A 19,602-nucleotide genomic window follows, 5' to 3' on the forward strand; every position below is an offset into this window, starting at 1 on the left:
AAAGTTTAAGAAGTTGTATGATGATCTGTTAAGCGTCTCAAACGTGCCTAAGTGCACCTGTGTCTGCAATTGTAAGGCTAAAGGAGAAATTGAACAATATGAGAAAACCGTGAAGGTTACTCAATTTCTGATGGGCCTTAGTGATAGTTTTACAAGCATCAGAGGCCAGCTACTAATGATGAATCCCATGCCCAAACTGTTTTGGGGCTGCTCCAACAAGATGAAAGGCAAAGGAATTATTCTTATCTTCACAACAATGCACCTGAATCTGCAGTGTTAATGACAAAGAATGTGTCAAGTTACTTTAATAACAGATTTGCAAAGTCCGATGTTAAGAAGTTTGTTCCAAATTCTGATCAGAAGAATAACAGGTTTCAAAGCAGAAAAGGGACACTTGAGTGTACACACTGTAATGGCACAAATCATACTCGAGACAGATGCTATCATTTGATTGGATTTCCTCCTAGAAACAAACCTTCTCAGAAATTCAACAAGACATCTACTGGTGGTGAAAGTAGAATGATAGCTCAAGTCCATTCTGGCAACACTAATGTGAGCACTACTGTCAAAGCTGATGATACAGGCAAGAGCAGTACCAGTAACTCAAACTTGACTCCTGAACAGTATCAACAACTTATGGCATTGTTAAATCAGGAAAATTCTATCCCTTCTACTGTTGAACCTCCTCAATCAGGTATCAATTCTATGTGCTCATCTATGACTACTGTGTGTGTAACTGGATGTCATAATTCTGCTGATTGGATCCTAGATTCAGGAGCAACAGATCATATTACTTGTCAAGCTACATTACTTGTTAATCCAATTTATTGCGATATTAAAATATCTCTTCCAAATGGTCAAGTTACCACAGTGCATTATAAGGGTCAAGTGTCACTTACTTCTGATATAGTCCTCACAGATGTTTTACTAATTCCTGAGTTTCAATTTAATCTCATATCTGTGAGTCAACTTTCTAAACATCTTAATTACGAAGCTCATTTCAATTCTCATCACTGTGTTATTCAGGCCCCTATGAAGAGGGTGATGGGGATTGGTGAGGCCCCTATGGATAGGTCAAGTCAAGAGTCAATGATGTAAATAGCTAAAATAGGCAAGGTCATGTAAATATTAAGTGTTCAAGTTTTGGAGGGAAAAGTGGTTACGGTCATGTTAGTCTTGTATATAGAGAGAGGCTGTAATCAGTTTAGAATTAATTGAATGAAATGTAAAGTTCAACATCTCTCTCTCTGTATCAATCTTCATCTCTACTTTCTTGATTATAGGCAATCTTTGCTCTCTGCAATTTCTACACAAAAGCTTCTAAATCATCTCCGTTATCTGTGTCTTTAGCAATGCTAGATTGAACATCTGCTAAAGTCTGGTCAGCATCAGCTACTAAGTCACAACCAAAAAAGTGTCCTGCTATGACTGGATTAATATCAGTAGCATATATATCAGTTGGATCCATATTTGCATCTAACGGTTCCTGATGTTGTTGTTCGCTATTCGGAGCTGCATCAATATGCTCGAACTGATGTGAAGTAGAGTGTTGTTTGGTTTTTTGGACCTTTGCAGCCCCCTGATTTGCTGTAGGCCTGGTCCTGGGTGTGGGTTTCACTGCATTATGGTTGTGAATACATCTCGAGAAAGAATGACCAAAAGCTCGACAGTGATTACATGAGTAAGGCAATTTAGGATACAAGAAATTGACCTTCATGAGTTCTTCCTCACCATACTCATCTTGAACAGGGACCCAAAGACAATCGGGGCGAGGACTAGAATAAGATAACATGACTTGCACCAGGGCATATTTCAAAGATTCAAACCTAGCAGTATTATCATCAAAATTGAGAGGCAAACCCACAGCTTTAGCAATATGTTCTCTAGACCAAACACTAATATAAAGAGATTTCATTTTGATCAAATCTGTAATTTGCTTCAAAAAACTAACTTTCAAATACGGCTACATATTCAAAAACTAAGGCCGGATTATGAACGCCACTACGATTTCCTCTATGTAATCACAAAATCACTTATTTCATGCAGTATTTAAGGCTTTACATAAGCTACGAAGTCCGGGGAGATGTTCAGGAGCAAACTATACAGGCGCGGGAAAAAATTCCGCCAACCGGACCCGCTAGGTGGAATATACACGAGACCTATACAGCTAGATAAACTCTCTAAGTAAATCAAGACAAAATTTCTACATTCTGCCAGCTTCCACGTCACTCAGCCTCGAGCTTGAATTGGGGCCTAAAGGTACTGTCATAAACTCAGAGTTACTTGCAGTTTGAAACTGCATTACATGCATTTCGAGTCCATTTGCTGGAGGTGCTGCGAGTGAATTAGAACGTGTCTCGTCTAGAGCATCAAAATGTGCATAAGGACCCCATCCTGTAACATATGAACAAAGTTTGTAGGTGAATGAATGCGGCAGCATGAATCCTTGTAGAGTGAAAAAATTACTAATACTACAGAATAAATTGCCAGTGTAAGTTGAATTAAAATGAAATAATAGTGAAAAATTCACTAATGCCATAGAATAAATTGCCCGAGGAAGTTGAATTAAAATGAAATAATATCGAAGAGCCTACCATCAGGGTGATATGGTGGTGGGAAGAACTGAAGATAACAAATTGTTGCCACGACAAGCCCTGGAGTTGAATAACAATGTTCTTTAGTAACAGCCACCATCCAACATAACACAAACATAATAAGTTAATCATCGCAAGAAAAAGTAAAGAACAAACCTAGGAGACCTCCAGCAAACACATCCTGCCAATGGTGCCGATAGTCATCCACCCGAGATACACCAACAAGTGCTGCAGCAAGGAGAGGAAGATAAACGATACAAAGTTTTGCTACATGTCCCTTGCGATCGAATGCTCTAATTTTTCCAGCCAAGTACAAAGAGAGAAATCCCAACCCTGCAAAGGACCCTGCAGATAGTCATGGCAATTGGTCAGATTCATTATGTAATCAAAGCCTACAACAGAATTAAACTACATCTTTATTAAAGACGTACAAAATCAAGAAGCGGTAATATCAGATCATAATAGGTGATACTAGGGTCTTTTACCAGTAAATAATAGGACATGTATACAAGACTTTTTGGCTGTTCAAAGTACAATTAAATATTTAAAAACTCAAATGTACTTAAGAGTGCAGGCATTTCAATCAAATAGAATTCCTTTCCAGTTTGGGGAATGAATAATTTTGAAGATTAGATTCTACGATAATACCTACAGTTGTACTACGTACAGACAGATTTCTAAATGAAAATTGCTAATTGCATTTGGATATCGAAATTCAACATTGAGAACTCTGGAGTAGGGAAGTGACACAGTGTACAGGATACTAAATTAGGAAACTAAGTCGGCATATTTGCAACAGTGTGTCTTTAATTCTAAAATCTGGAGACAACAAATTTTATATGGTACTGGTGCACACGGTACACTCATGTATTACAAAGAAAGCAGGAAGTGTGCTTACATGAAGTATGACCACTTGGAAAACTCTTATGCCCTTCCCTTATCTCGTGTGTTTTACCATGACAAACAACATTGCTGAATTGGTCATATAACTGAAAATAGGAGTAGAAAAAGATCTTGAATTAGGCAATCATGTGCAAAAAAATAGACTGTCTCGTAGTAAAATGCAGGTAAATTGTAATAACATTTTGACATGTATAGTAATACACGAGGCAAGTAACCCAAAGCTACAATCACTTGGACAAGAATAAAGAAGCCCTTTAATTACAAGAAAGAAATTAGTCCACTTCTGAAACATTGCATAGAATGTTGCAGTCATTTTAAATGTCTTTTAAGCCATGAAATCTCTAACACCGAAAGTAAACTCCAATCACAGCATTTTTGCTAATTCAACTCTGTGTTTTTGGGTAAATTGTAATTTACCACCTACAGTTTAAATGTGATCTCATTCTAATTGCATTTTACCACAATTTAATAGAAATATGCTCCACAGCAAAAAGCAAGTACGATGGTGTCTAGTTATTGGGAATCTTCATTCAAATTACAATATATCAACAAAAATTCCCCAAAATTTACTTTTTAAGTGGAAGTCAATATTATCCTTCTGTAATCTGGATAGATAGGTGACTGAGCCCTATGCCAATTCATCTGTTAGTGAGACCAATACATTAATATATAGAGTAAATGATCTAAAGAAAATATCAATGGTTTAGGCTTGCATACATCTTTGCCATCAGGAAAGCAGCGCCAGAAGAAATCAGGCCGAGGCCGGCCAACTGCAAGCTTTATTGAATCCGTAAGGATGCCAGTAATCAGTACAGCGAACAAGAGTCCTGTACAATGAATACTATGTTTAACTCATTATCATTAGAAATTAATTACAAGGTGATAGAAAAAAGCTATTAAGTGCTGTCACCTAAAATACTGTGGTGAAGGTCATAAACACTTCTCCTCCTGATATAGAAGAGATTGAAAATGATAATAGGCAACAAAACTGCATACACCTGCATAATACCAAAAGGAGCAGTCAGCAATGTTTCTCCAGAAAAAATCAATAGGTATACACAACACGTGTCATAGGTTGAGAAGTTGCAGGTAGAGAAGTAAAAGATTTAATAATATTTTATATAATGTGTAAAAATAAGCTCCTCAACTATACAAGAAACTTACTCCAACTGCCCATATAGGCACCGTGTTGTCCTTCATCGGATACTTAAGATCTGACATCATATCCTTACCAACAAAGCGATAGAAAGGATGTATTATATTTAAGATGATCTCTATGACCACAAGTATGAGCAAGATAAACCAGTCATGCTTATGACTCCTTGCAACTGTGGTTCCATGAGACCTGATAGTATGCATACCAAGCTCAACCTCCGTTGTCCTTCCCTGTTCAAAAAGGGGGAAATAAGGAGAGGAAAAAAAAGACCAATACGGTTCAATTTTGATTACTATATCGGTAATTACTAATTGAAGTGTGAATTTGAAAAGAAGACGGTGACTGAGGTACGAGCATATACATTCAACTTTCTAAAATTAGCAAAATGCAAACTGCTGCTGTTTTATCAATTATGACAAACCTGACCCTCCAAAATCCAAATTTATGCTAGAGTGGGATTACTCGCAGACTTGCAGACAAGGTAAAACATATCCCTGTTTTTTAAGTAACTTATTAAGCTATATCACATTAATCAAAAGTTCTATACTTATTCCTTGCTTTTATTTTGGAGTGAATTGTGAACAATGCATAAGCTCCATTCTATACTTGGCTTTGGCTAATTTTTGTAGTTATTTTGAACTCACTTTCAATTCAGACCTCCATTCCACAATGAACATTACAACACTAGCAGTAATAATAGGCCACCAGTACAGCTTATATGGAGCTCTGCTTGCTAATAACAGCAGTGTGTGTATTTGTATATATACCGTATATGTGTGGTTGTGAGATTCGAGTACTGTATATTCATCATATAAAAGAACTATTAAAGGACAAATTCAAATCAAGTTATGTTGATTAACTTTAGTTTGTTACTCAGCCCAGCCCCTATATATACTGTCTCATTTTACAACAAAACTTTTTAGAACACAAACTACAAAAATATATTTGTCATTGATTTAATGAATCTAATGGTTTATCTCTATGGTATTTTAGAAACACTGATGTAATTATCAGCAAATTATAAGTTTTCAGATTTCAATGATCACTCGTGCAATCCCTACTGCTCTTTCTTCCTCAATATTCCCATCTTTGTTTATCTCGCATCCTCTATCTTGTTGAACAAAAATGACATAACTGAAGAAGAATTCGATGATGAAAGCAAAAGATGACATTGTTAAATTGCGGATTATTATGGTAAGAATAATTTATATTTTCAATGTCACGTTGACAATATTGTTCTCACGCTAAAATGTGTTCTTCATAGAGCGTGGCTCATATAAATTATAGTTCAATTATTTAGTACAATAGCAAATTAGCATACTGTACTACAACAAGCTTCCACACAGATCAGCAAAGGTCTGGCAATCAGTTACAAATATATGAAATTCATCAAAGCAATGTGATACAATTACAGGTTTACAGTGCCATAACATATAACTAGAGGAGCGACAGTCTTGAACCTTTAACATTCAGTTCATTGCATATCTTTGGGTTATTAGTTTATTATGGTACCAAGTCCTGGACCATCATCCACATATAAGATGAGTAACAGAAAACATGGAATAATCTTCATCTCTCAATTACACGAGAAAGCTTGAATTCAAGTCTCCAATTTTAGAACCGAAGATGATTTGACAGAATAAGAAAATTGGATTAGTTTGACCAACACAAAACTAATTCTTAACATAAATCAACAATGTACAACTTACCTACCAAAACGCATTTATAAAAATTAATCAAATAAGACTAACAAAATTATTAAATTACAAAGGTTTTAGGTTTCCAGTTGAACATCTCCGAATACGATCAAGTTTTTTAAGTCTTTACTTTGAAGTTCGAACTACCTTAAACTACAGAGTACTCTACAGACATGCAATAGTCTTGTCGACCAATTAAATACTTCCTCCGTCCCGATTTACTTGTCCTTTTTAACTTTTACACGCAATTTAAGGTGCATTGTCTGTATAATTTTGTTAATTTTCAAATTTCCTGTTAAAATTTTTATAAACAAAAAGAAAATTTAAAAAATTATCAACAAAGCTATGTGGTTCATACACCTTAAACTACGCGTAAAAGTTAACATGGACAAGTAATCTGGGACGGAGGCAGATTCACTAAAATACATTGTAATCGCAAAATGAATATTGATCATAATCATGGAAGAGCAGAAATAAACCTGAAATGCTTCTCTGAACTTCGTAACTGAGAAAATGTCCTTCCAAGCCATTTTTATGTACAGCAGTATATATCAAAAACCTAAGATAACAAATGAATTATGAAAGTACTAGTAATATAGATTAAAGACAGGCTCTGACAAGAACTGTAAGATAACTACTCCTGTGTTGTGTAATATAATCTCTGCGTGTGTGTGCGTAAATTTGAAACTGAATTTGTTTGGATGATATTTATAGTAGTTACTTGGCCGTCCGTCTGCTACATTGACTCCGTTAAACAATTTCTAGAGGGTTGTTTTTTCCGTCATTCAAGACGCGTGGGGTCTATTTCCAGAGACCAAACGCCGTTAAAAGGCTGCTTAGCTATGCAACTACGTGTTCCAAGTTGGAAATTTAGGATGATGGTTCCTTTTTTTCATTATAACTAGTGCGGCTATTTTTAATAATTATCATCTCGTTATTTTTATTTTAATATTCTATTATTTGAATTTGTCAAAAATTAAGTATGTTCGAATATTTATTTAAAATGATTTTAAAATAAGTAGGTATTTAAACCGGCTCAAATAAATAAGAGTAAGAGATCGAGTCCAAGTAAATAAATTTTAAAATAAAAAAACTTATATATAGACCAAAGTAAATAGTTTTTAAAAATGTGTCATTTAGATCAACTCCAATACAATACTATAATACTATAATAATGTAAGTTTTAGTGTAAAACTAACAATAACCCAACAGTATAATAGTGTAAAAGTTAAATAAAATAAATAGTGTTATACCCAAAATTTGGTACAAGGATTGTTCGGATCAAATTCAGGGCAATTAAACTCAGTTAGGGCAAGTTATTAAGCAATTTCCTACTTCAAGCTGAATTAGGGCTTTGCCCTCCTCCCAAGAACGCGCCCCTCAGGATAATAGGACATGGGAAGTCCTAACTTGTTAAGAAGTTAGGGTGCACCCTATTGTATTATTTGAAAGAAGGTGGACTTTTAATTAGGCAGATTCCTTGGACGCTTCATGATGCTGGAAAGACCTCCTCTTGTAGTAAATGGGTGTCCTCATTGGGGATATGGGGTAGATTACTCTGATAAGTACTTTGGAAGCTCTGTCTCCATAGGCAACGGGTATCCTCGTTGGGAGACTTCGGAGTATCCTGCACTTGTCTTTCCAGCCGGTGGGGGCTTCTCATTCGGGGGATAAGGATGCGTCAAACATTTGGGGTAAACCATGATTATACATGCGTCCACAGACTAGAAAAACATTTGGTGGTGGAGGGTTATTCTCGATCGGGGAGATGCCTTATCCGCGAAGTCTCGAAACCGTGGACGAGTCTTGAGCCTTTATGGTTAGGCCTCATCGGCGAACATTTCTAAAACTAGTAGAAAACGGTTTCCAGTAGGTTTTCTACTGGGTCTCGGGATAAGAAATCTAAGTCCATTAGGTTTTTTGTTCCCAAGAAATACGTTGGTTTGATTCCCTATAAATAAGGATACGTAGGCAAATTATAAAAGGTCGGGAGTGAGAGCCTTAAGACCCACCACCAACCCTAAGTAATCTCAGCCTCCAATTTATCACAACCACCATACTCTGGCGGCTTTTCCAACGAAAACCCACCATCGTAGATCTTGATTGACGAACCACAAATTTTGTTGTTACCAAATTCCTTCGTCAACAAATTGGCACTAGAAGGAGTGGTGCTGATCAAGATCATAATCTCAGGGGGAAGAGATGTTTTATCACGATGAACCCAACCCAACCCGTTCAATTATTTAAACCTAGGCCATTTCAAATCTAATTGCGGGTAGAAAAGGGGGCTTAGAACTATATTGCTGGGATTTTTACTACTGGAATTACATTATATGGTGAAGAAAGTTGTAAAATTTTGACAGTTGATCCGTGATTTAAACTTTTTAAGTTATGTTTTGCAGAGAAGCATATGTGTTTTGAGTTTGGTTAAATTTGTATTTATATGCATGGTAATTATATTTACGAATAAGCACATGACCTTTAATCAACAAGTTATTATATTTGTGTGATTGTTTAATGGGAATAGGGTTGTAAAGGAACTGAGCTGAGTTTTGTACTTGACGAGCAGAACTTAATATAATTATTTGGAATTAATATGTGATTTTTATGTGAATTTTTGTGAATTATATGATAAGTGGAATTGATGTTTGGGTGTTTATATGTGATATTCCTTGAGTGTTCTAATTTTTATATGTTCAGAATAAAATATTGATAATTGTGATATTTTTCTGGTAATTTTTGGAGTGTTATATGATTTTATAATGATTTATGTATTATTAATTATTTTCTGAATAATTACCAAAATTATTTTATAAAGCCGGGAATCGTCCGACTTCAACCGTTTTTACGTTTTTACAACCCGAAACTCTTCCGAAAACTCCTTCCTAACCTAATCTGGTAATTCCGGACATTTTCCGTGTTTTGACTTTTTCAATCTGGATTACGGTTTGACCCGTGCGCGGCCCGGCGCAATATTTTCGATACGATAGTTATTTCGGTAATCAATAAAACCCGTATTTTCGAGAGACGGGATATTTTTATATTATTCTCGTATATAATATTTTATAAAAAGCTCGGTTTGGATAATTATCCGATTTTGGTATTGAATCAGATCGTTATTGCAGTTACTTAGCGGCTAAGCAACTAATTTAATGATCCAAAACGATCCAAAACGATCCAGAACGATCCAATATTCCATAAATATAAATAGCCTATTTCTTATTTCGTTTATTCCGTTTATTCATTTGCAACCAGTTAAAACACCGTAAATACAGAGAAAAACCCGAGAAAACCGATACGTTCCCGAGAATCAAACACACGAACGAAGGCGTTATCGAACTCCGATTCGGGCGTGCAGCATATCAAAACGAAGCTCTCGGAATCCTCTATCTGAATCAATCATCAGTTTCCTTCCAGAAATCACAATGCGGATCTCTTGAGTTGATTGGGACAAGACGTTGGATAAGGAATGAGATGGAATGGTATTGGGTATCTGGCTTCTAGCAATTGCAGGAGCACCATATTAGTAAGGTGTTGAAAAGCAAGACGATGATGTTTTGAGACAGAATGTCAGAATAGATACATGTTTGCGAGTGTGCTAACTGCTAAAAACCCAAAGGCAAGTACCCCTGATTTCACTTATTGTTCAAGTGATGTTTATTTCGAATCACAGTATGCAAGTATTTCTATCATCACTTATTGTTCAAGTGATATTTATTTTGAATCGTATCATGCAAGTATTGCTTTCCCTATTTAGTTCAAGATAGATAAATGTTTTACATATCGCTGAATTAAATAATTCTGTTTATGCAAGTATTCGTCCGCTATTCTATGTTCAGAGTGGCTAAGTGATTTTACTTATCCAATTATCGGATTTATAAATGTTGTGGATTTTGAGAAAGATGACGTTGTTTTGGTTTTCTGCCCAAGTGAATGGGCGAATAAAATTTATAAGGGTGTCGAGTATTATGACCCCTTTCAATAAAAATGTTTTAAGATTGGATGGTTGCGTAAGAGGCCGTGGCGGCGGTCCAGTGTGAGCTTTGTGTTATACAGGATATAACACCTTGCTAGGCCGATATGTGCCTTGGGTACCCCTTTGTTTAGTTGGATATGCTTAGGCATACCGGTGTTGCTCCGCGGCTGATCACCGGCGGCAACACACCGTCGTTCGAGGATTCCAATCTAAATTATTATATTGCTTTTGACATCTTACAAGGAATGATTTATTGACTGATTCTGTTTTGGATTAAAAGTACTGATTCTGTTTTGGATTAAAAGTGAACTGTGGCTTTGATTCAGTTTCTGATTTTGTGGATACTTACATTGTTGTTAAATATCAAAGGTGGTATTAGTATAGATGATTGATGTTGACTTCAGTATGGAATGTTGTGAGCATCAAAGTTCGTATTTATATCTAATTTGAGATAACAACAAAATAAGTATTAATTTCAAGAGTTCGGTTTTGAGTAAAGTTTATGATTCATTCCATGATCATTGCTTCTTGTTGTTGTTGTTTACGATATTTCCGTAAACACTGTTTTACGAGCTTTGCTCTCGTCAAAATTCAAAATATTGCTGAAGCCTTTCGCTGGAAAGTATCAAAAAGAGTTTTATGATTCAGCAATTATGATTTGATTTTTAAATGTTCTGCGCTATTGCAGATGTCGGTTTTATATCAAAAGACCATATATATGTCATAATGATCTTGCTGAGCATTTCTTCCGCTCATACTTGCCTGTTTTTAAATTTAACCTCCAGTGAGGATTAGCTTGCGCTGTTTAGCTGCGTAATTCGAGGAAGCAAAGAAGAAGCTTTTAGAAGGTGGTTGGTCCAGGGTTTGCGGGCTAGTGTAAGTTTTATTGTGTAAAGTTGTTTATATTATATTATATTATATTATAGTTGTGTATTTTATTTGGGCCTAGTATACTTCATTTCGAAGTTATACTAGTGGATTTAATTGTGAGTTGGAATTTATTGAAAAGAGTTTTAAAAGAAAGTGAAAAAAAAAATTTATTTGTGGAATTTGGATATCTTGTTTCTAGAACTGTAACCTTAAAAGATCTTGGATTAGTTTGGGGTCATTTATGATAATTATCTTCCGCTGGCATTTATTTATTGATTTAACAGGCTAATTTAGATTGAAGTTTTATAGTGACGACCAAATCCCCTGACCCCGGATTTGGAGGCGTGACAGGTTGGTATCAGAGCTGAGGTTATAGTAAACTAGAAACGAGAGTGTGTAGGAGTGTGTATAGCTATGTGAGGACGTTCGAGCTCATATCGAGTTCCTGTTGGACTATTGGATATAGTACCAACGAATAAGTTAAGATAAGGCGTATTTGTTTGAGATGATTGTGCTGAGCTGGATGGAACTCCAGAAAGCTGCAAACTTCTATGGTGGAATCTTTCGAGGCTACTACGTTTTGACGATGATGAAGATTATCGATATCCTTGGAACATGACGAAGCGTTTAGAATCAGATGGCGAGTCAACTGGAGAGTTCAAATTGAAGATAAATATTAAGACTTTGGCAATACCTTTTATTTCTATAATTCCTTTTGACATCTCTCAAAAAGAAGTAATTGTTAGAGGATATATTCCCTAACACTCATTTTCAATCCTATCTGTGTTTTAAATGTGCCAGAGGCTGTCATGAAGCCTATTTTTCAGGTTTTGATAGCTCTGTCAAGTTATTATAATTTAACTTCCACTTTTCTTATTTGGTGGATGGTTTCTTGATGATGTGACACCATTTGCTCATTTGGTGACATAATTTTGTTCTCTGGATTCTATTCCTTCAGAATTATCAGCTTTGAAATCTTTTCAGTTTATTCATTTGATTTTGAATTCCTTTGATATCCTTTTATTCTGACTGAGATGAACAACCCTAACTATAGGGGACACAAGGTATACCTGTCTGTGTGATAGGAGTTGGATGGGACGCCATCACTTGTGTGTGTTGTGAATACATGAAGGGTAACAACCTTTAGTAGTGTCTTAATTTGGACACGCAATACCAAGTTCGTTTAATCATATTGATTTCTCAGTTATTCTTTTATTTCAACAATACTTTTTCTCAAATTCAGATCTTGGTCCCGTTATGGTATCAAATTCATTTCTTTTTGAAATTCCATGATTTTATCATATCAAACATTCGAAGGTATGCCAATCAAGTTAAGTTGAGTATCCTGGTCAAGTCAAAGTAAGGCGGTGTGATGGAAAGTTGGTTAGAAAACCCTAAGTGCTGTCTTCTGCTGATTCCGAGGACGGAATCCTTATAAGGAGGGTAGATTGTAATATCCCATATTTTCCAATATTATTATTATAATTATTTGGAATTAATATGTGATTTTTATGTGAATTTTTGTGAATTATATGATAAGTGGAATTGATGTTTGGGTGTTTATATGTGATATTCCTTGAGTGTTCTAATTTTTATATGTTCAGAATAAAATATTGATAATTGTGATATTTTTCTGGTAATTTTTGGAGTGTTATATGATTTTATAATGATTTATGTATTATTAATTATTTTCTGAATAATTACCAAAATTATTTTATAAAGCCGGGAATCGTCCGACTTCAACCGTTTTTACGTTTTTACAACCCGAAACTCTTCCGAAAACTCCTTCCTAACCTAATCTGGTAATTCCGGACATTTTCCGTGTTTTGACTTTTTCAATCTGGATTACGGTTTGACCCGTGCGCGGCCCGGCGCAATATTTTCGATACGATAGTTATTTCGGTAATCAATAAAACCCGTATTTTCGAGAGACGGGATATTTTTATATTATTCTCGTATATAATATTTTATAAAAAGCTCGGTTTGGATAATTATCCGATTTTGGTATTGAATCAGATCGTTATTGCAGTTACTTAGCGGCTAAGCAACTAATTTAATGATCCAAAACGATCCAAAACGATCCAGAACGATCCAATATTCCATAAATATAAATAGCCTATTTCTTATTTCGTTTATTCCGTTTATTCATTTGCAACCAGTTAAAACACCGTAAATACAGAGAAAAACCCGAGAAAACCGATACGTTCCCGAGAATCAAACACACGAACGAAGGCGTTATCGAACTCCGATTCGGGCGTGCAGCATATCAAAACGAAGCTCTCGGAATCCTCTATCTGAATCAATCATCAGTTTCCTTCCAGAAATCACAATGCGGATCTCTTGAGTTGATTGGGACAAGACGTTGGATAAGGAATGAGATGGAATGGTATTGGGTATCTGGCTTCTAGCAATTGCAGGAGCACCATATTAGTAAGGTGTTGAAAAGCAAGACGATGATGTTTTGAGACAGAATGTCAGAATAGATACATGTTTGCGAGTGTGCTAACTGCTAAAAACCCAAAGGCAAGTACCCCTGATTTCACTTATTGTTCAAGTGATGTTTATTTCGAATCACAGTATGCAAGTATTTCTATCATCACTTATTGTTCAAGTGATATTTATTTTGAATCGTATCATGCAAGTATTGCTTTCCCTATTTAGTTCAAGATAGATAAATGTTTTACATATCGCTGAATTAAATAATTCTGTTTATGCAAGTATTCGTCCGCTATTCTATGTTCAGAGTGGCTAAGTGATTTTACTTATCCAATTATCGGATTTATAAATGTTGTGGATTTTGAGAAAGATGACGTTGTTTTGGTTTTCTGCCCAAGTGAATGGGCGAATAAAATTTATAAGGGTGTCGAGTATTATGACCCCTTTCAATAAAAATGTTTTAAGATTGGATGGTTGCGTAAGAGGCCGTGGCGGCGGTCCAGTGTGAGCTTTGTGTTATACAGGATATAACACCTTGCTAGGCCGATATGTGCCTTGGGTACCCCTTTGTTTAGTTGGATATGCTTAGGCATACCGGTGTTGCTCCGCGGCTGATCACCGGCGGCAACACACCGTCGTTCGAGGATTCCAATCTAAATTATTATATTGCTTTTGACATCTTACAAGGAATGATTTATTGACTGATTCTGTTTTGGATTAAAAGTACTGATTCTGTTTTGGATTAAAAGTGAACTGTGGCTTTGATTCAGTTTCTGATTTTGTGGATACTTACATTGTTGTTAAATATCAAAGGTGGTATTAGTATAGATGATTGATGTTGACTTCAGTATGGAATGTTGTGAGCATCAAAGTTCGTATTTATATCTAATTTGAGATAACAACAAAATAAGTATTAATTTCAAGAGTTCGGTTTTGAGTAAAGTTTATGATTCATTCCATGATCATTGCTTCTTGTTGTTGTTGTTTACGATATTTCCGTAAACACTGTTTTACGAGCTTTGCTCTCGTCAAAATTCAAAATATTGCTGAAGCCTTTCGCTGGAAAGTATCAAAAAGAGTTTTATGATTCAGCAATTATGATTTGATTTTTAAATGTTCTGCGCTATTGCAGATGTCGGTTTTATATCAAAAGACCATATATATGTCATAATGATCTTGCTGAGCATTTCTTCCGCTCATACTTGCCTGTTTTTAAATTTAACCTCCAGTGAGGATTAGCTTGCGCTGTTTAGCTGCGTAATTCGAGGAAGCAAAGAAGAAGCTTTTAGAAGGTGGTTGGTCCAGGGTTTGCGGGCTAGTGTAAGTTTTATTGTGTAAAGTTGTTTATATTATATTATATTATATTATAGTTGTGTATTTTATTTGGGCCTAGTATACTTCATTTCGAAGTTATACTAGTGGATTTAATTGTGAGTTGGAATTTATTGAAAAGAGTTTTAAAAGAAAGTGAAAAAAAAAATTTATTTGTGGAATTTGGATATCTTGTTTCTAGAACTGTAACCTTAAAAGATCTTGGATTAGTTTGGGGTCATTTATGATAATTATCTTCCGCTGGCATTTATTTATTGATTTAACAGGCTAATTTAGATTGAAGTTTTATAGTGACGACCAAATCCCCTGACCCCGGATTTGGAGGCGTGACAGGTTTTTTGTTCGAGCTCGTTAACGAACCGAGCCACACTCAATATTTTATTGAACAAAAATGGGCTGAGTCGAACTCGAACCCTTAACAAACAGTTTGCAAAAGGTAACATTTAGTTTTATAAAATAATAGTCGAAACCCACTTGATCCAACATATTATCAGTTTTAACATAACTGAAACTGAAATTTACAATACTTGGAATCCAGGATTTAGATGGTGATTTTCTTGAAAACGTCAGCAATTTTTTGCTTATTAACAATCTGAACATGACAACAAGAAACATAAGTAGACTAATGCATAACATGTAACATGAAATAGAGGTCAATCTCTAATTTTACCCGTTTAACCCATCATGCAACTAATAGGGTTAGGTTGTATAATTTTTTCTTAAAATTGATGGGTTAATACTTGGCAACCCGGATTAAATGGGTTGGTCACTAAAATGGGTAAAATGGGGCCGATCAAACCCATGTGCAGCCTTAGTCTTACCTTCGAAAATGTTGTTTCCATAATGTCCAGCGACTTGTGTGTGTAAATTTATTCTATATTTAAGATAATATAATATATGAATTATAATATACAAAACCAGTAGTAATCGTCCTAATTCTCTTTTGTTCCACATATTAACACATCTTTTGATGATTTGAACACAGTCTTGTTTAAGATCTCTCTCAAAATTGTTGTTCTGAATTCATAAAATGCTTATTTAAAACTCAAATAAAACACGAACTATCTAACACAAAAAAATGGTTATATGAATATAAAAATGTGAAAAATTTGTATAACAAATAAAATATTTTCAATGTCATTAAGACAATTCTAACTAAATTATATAGTGCAGTATAAAAGGGAAATAATCACAGTTAAAAATAAAATAATAACTGTAAAAATGAGAACACTTTATGTATAAATACTATACTAATACGCAGCAAACTACGAGATCCATTAATCAAATAAACTAATTGACTATTCTGATTCGACGCCGACAAAATATCATGTTTAATATCATGTCTCCTCTTAGGTTTAAAACTTAAAAATCTAGCCAGAATAGATCATCGGAAGTCCTTCTTGGTCTCCATTTCCTTCTTAGTGATGATATCACCAAATCCTCCACTCTTCGTGCCGAAGCAGATATCCATTTTCTCCGAATATGAGCAAATCATCGGAGTCTGCTTTTCATGTCTATCTGAAATAAACGCAACTCATAATCTATTTCATAAAAAATCAATTGATAGTATATCCAACAAGGTATGTCCAAAAATTCATCTTAACATCCTCAATTACGCTACCTCCAAATCTTTATTCTTGGGACCTTTTTAATGCTTAACACTATGAACCATAGAACAAAGCTGATGTGATATCTATCCCACAAAATCTTTCTTTTAATTTTAGAAGGATCTTCCTGTCACACAATACTATATCATTTGCAAACACCATACACCATGATACATTATCTTGGATTCTTGTAGTTATTATATATATTCTTTTTATTAAAAAAAAATGGATCGACTTTCACGATAGTTCTTGGGGAAGTCATATTTCAACTGAAAAATATTGAGTATAAAAGTCAAGGCATAATACCTTCCACAACGGTTACGAGTGTAGGGCTGAGCTAAACCGAACCGAAATCGAAAAACCAAATCGAACCATGCTAATTCGGTTCCATTCGGTCTTGATATTTTAGAAATATGGTCTATTCGGTCTAGTCCGAATAGACCTAAATAAAATTTGGTTCAGTCCGGACCGAATAGACCGAATAGACCAAATCATAAATACTATAATTTCATATTATATACATTTTACATATATCTTTAAGATTATAATTATAATCATAATTTTTAATTTGGAATTGTATATCACATTACTTTAATTATATTTTATATTTTATAATCTTTTATTTAATTTTTAATATAATTTTCTTTTTGAAAAAAATTCGGTCCGTTCGGTTCAAAACTGGACCGAATCAAAACCGAACATAATCGAATTATTTCGGTTCAGTTCGGTCTGGTGCATAATACGAATTCGATCCAGTTCGGTCATGAAAAAATAACTATTCTATTTTTCTCTCTATTCGGTTCGGTCCGGTTTTGAATCGAACCGACCGAATGCTCAAAGTGGAAAATGAGTCGGGCAGAACTGAATACTCTTGTACTCAAATTTTGAGATCATATTATCTTTTCATATAGATTCGTGTTCAGCATAGTTTATTTGGATGTAAGTTAGTGTTCTATAACTTAATATGAGCCGATGTCATATTTATTTGTCCTGGCGTGATAGTTTGTGGTCAATCAAATCCAAGTGGAATATGATGCACCAACATTTAACATCATTTTCGTTTAGACTATTCGATTACCGCTTAATTTGAAAATTCTGATTTTTTTTCATTGGTTAGCACTAAAATGCACCAACAAATATTTAATCACAAATTTGAAAAACAGCAAAACTATATTGACCATGATCGATGGCTACTAAACAAACACAATAAATTATATGATATCGAAAATGTGAGAACGAGTGATTCAGAAATTCAATATTAATATATTTGACACATATATGTATCTAAATTTGTTAAATTTCAACCTAAACATGTTGGGTGAAAAAACTAATAGTATGAACCACGTTTGGGTATACATCAATTTATTAAAACGATATAAACCTTTAAATGAACAGATATACTAGTTCTCGAATTTAAAATCTTATAAAATTTGTAATTAATTTTCTTTCAGATTTGGATTGAACGAATATGAGACATACATCAAATTTATGAGTGTACTAAATATCCTGACCAAAATAAGGAACTTACGCCGAACAATCATGATAAATGATGATTGAGATGAGATTCGGCATTTTTGAACTATGTAGTTTTCATTTCCGTTGGTGGTGTAACCAAATGATATAATCCAGTCTACTCTATAATGCATATCAGTTGTTAAGCTGTTAGTCCTAAAGTATCGTAGAAGGGGGTTTGAATACGATACCTACAATTCTTTTTCGATTCGTTTCAAGTTCTTCGTTAAAAGTACATAATCAAAATACTCACAAAATAATTCAAAAAATATATTATTTTATTAATATAAACCTTGAGGCTGTTACACTCTAATCAATTATGATTAGTTACAACAAATTCGACAGCATAACAGTATGATCACAAACTTAATAAATTTAGCCTTCAATGGAGCTCTCATAAAATACAGTTGATTGCCGAGGAAGATGATCAAAATTAAATTGAATGAATTGAATTCATTCGATTAAAGTGTAGTCTATCACTTCCATACATATGGCACATTCTAGTTCATATGTTACAAAAGTGCTTCACAAAGTAGCAGTTAATCACCAAGTCCTTAGAAGGCGACCTTAGCCTAGAAGGCAACAACCACCTCTTTCAAAAGGCGACGGGAACCATGCTTTGGATCCTAGAAGGCGACTTGAACTCAGTTAATTTTTCAGAAGACGACAGAGACTTGGTTGAAGGCGACTAGAGCCTTGGCGTTGAGCTAGAAGGCAACATGAGCCATTGCTTCAAGGCGAAAGCTGCTTTGCCTTGGCTAGAAGGAGACATGAGTTCTTCTTCAAGGCGACGAGGAACAATTCTTATCTTATAATGTTTCTTGATTGACTTCAAATGAATTTAACTCCTGATTTTGCTTTTTACTTATTCTGTCATCAGCTTGCTTTTCTATTATGATCAATGTCTTAATTTTTAATGTACCGATATCCAATACACTGGTCTGGTTCAAAGATAACTAGCACATATTTGACTACCTTGATCTTCTATTCAATGCCTAGCTGATTTATCCTTTAACTGCTTCAATGGTTGAATTTACTAGAATTCCTGATTTTCAATACTATAACCGATTCATTTCTTCAACATTGAAAGTCCTTAGATATATTATTCTTCACATATGCTTGAAAATTAAAAAGAACTTCTTTCTGTGACCATATTATGGACTTAGAATTTTAATTCCACGTATTAATTATTTGTATTTATTTAATCTTCTTCCTTTTGGTGTTTCATAATCAATATTATTTACCTTTTTTTACATTGAATTATATTTACTTGATTACATAATACGTTATATTATACTTTACACCGACTTAATAAAACCAACACCAATCAGTAAGCGAATTCAATTGTTAACTCCACATATACGTAATTTACCATAAGTACAAACAAAATTCATGAGAAAACAAATTTTAAATTTTTTAACTCTTGCCTAAAACAATAATAAAAAGAAATTGAATAACGAGAAATGTATTTACCCAATTATATAAAAAAGAATAAAATAGTCCTAAGTCAAAACGAAGA

At 34.5% G+C, this 19,602-nt stretch overlaps 1 protein-coding gene across 1 annotated transcript; it reads right to left on the minus strand.

Annotated features, from left to right (window-relative positions):
- Positions 1–2,018: 2,018 nt before the first annotated feature.
- On the minus strand, positions 2,019–7,038 carry LOC141677969 (lipid phosphate phosphatase 2-like). The gene is made up of 8 exons (XM_074484130.1): positions 6,830–7,038; positions 4,662–4,883; positions 4,408–4,495; positions 4,215–4,324; positions 3,493–3,583; positions 2,751–2,939; positions 2,595–2,654; positions 2,019–2,394 (listed from the first exon to the last, which is right to left on the minus strand). The coding sequence occupies exons 1-8, from the start codon at positions 6,878–6,880 to the stop codon at positions 2,204–2,206; spliced, it is 1,002 nt and encodes a 333-aa protein (XP_074340231.1). The 5' UTR covers positions 6,881–7,038; the 3' UTR covers positions 2,019–2,203.
- Positions 7,039–19,602: the final 12,564 nt, after the last annotated feature.

The sequence above is a fragment of the Apium graveolens genome, chromosome 8, assembly GCF_009905375.1.
Source record: "Apium graveolens cultivar Ventura chromosome 8, ASM990537v1, whole genome shotgun sequence".
NCBI classification, from domain to species: Eukaryota; Viridiplantae; Streptophyta; class Magnoliopsida; order Apiales; family Apiaceae; genus Apium; species Apium graveolens.

What these genes read in the sequence shown, in the direction of transcription:
- LOC141677969 (XM_074484130.1), bottom strand. Translation starts at nt 6,880, where the DNA reads ATGGCTTGGAAGGACATTTTCTCAGTTACGAAGTTCAGAGAAGCATTT. An exon ending in GCTTTCCTGATGGCAAAGAT is followed by an intron (nt 3,584 to 4,214) that starts GTATGCAAGCCT and finishes TCCTATTTTCAG; the next exon opens with TTATATGACCAATTCAGCAA. An exon ending in ACCACCATATCACCCTGATG is followed by an intron (nt 2,395 to 2,594) that starts GTAGGCTCTTCG and finishes CATATGTTACAG; the next exon opens with GATGGGGTCCTTATGCACAT.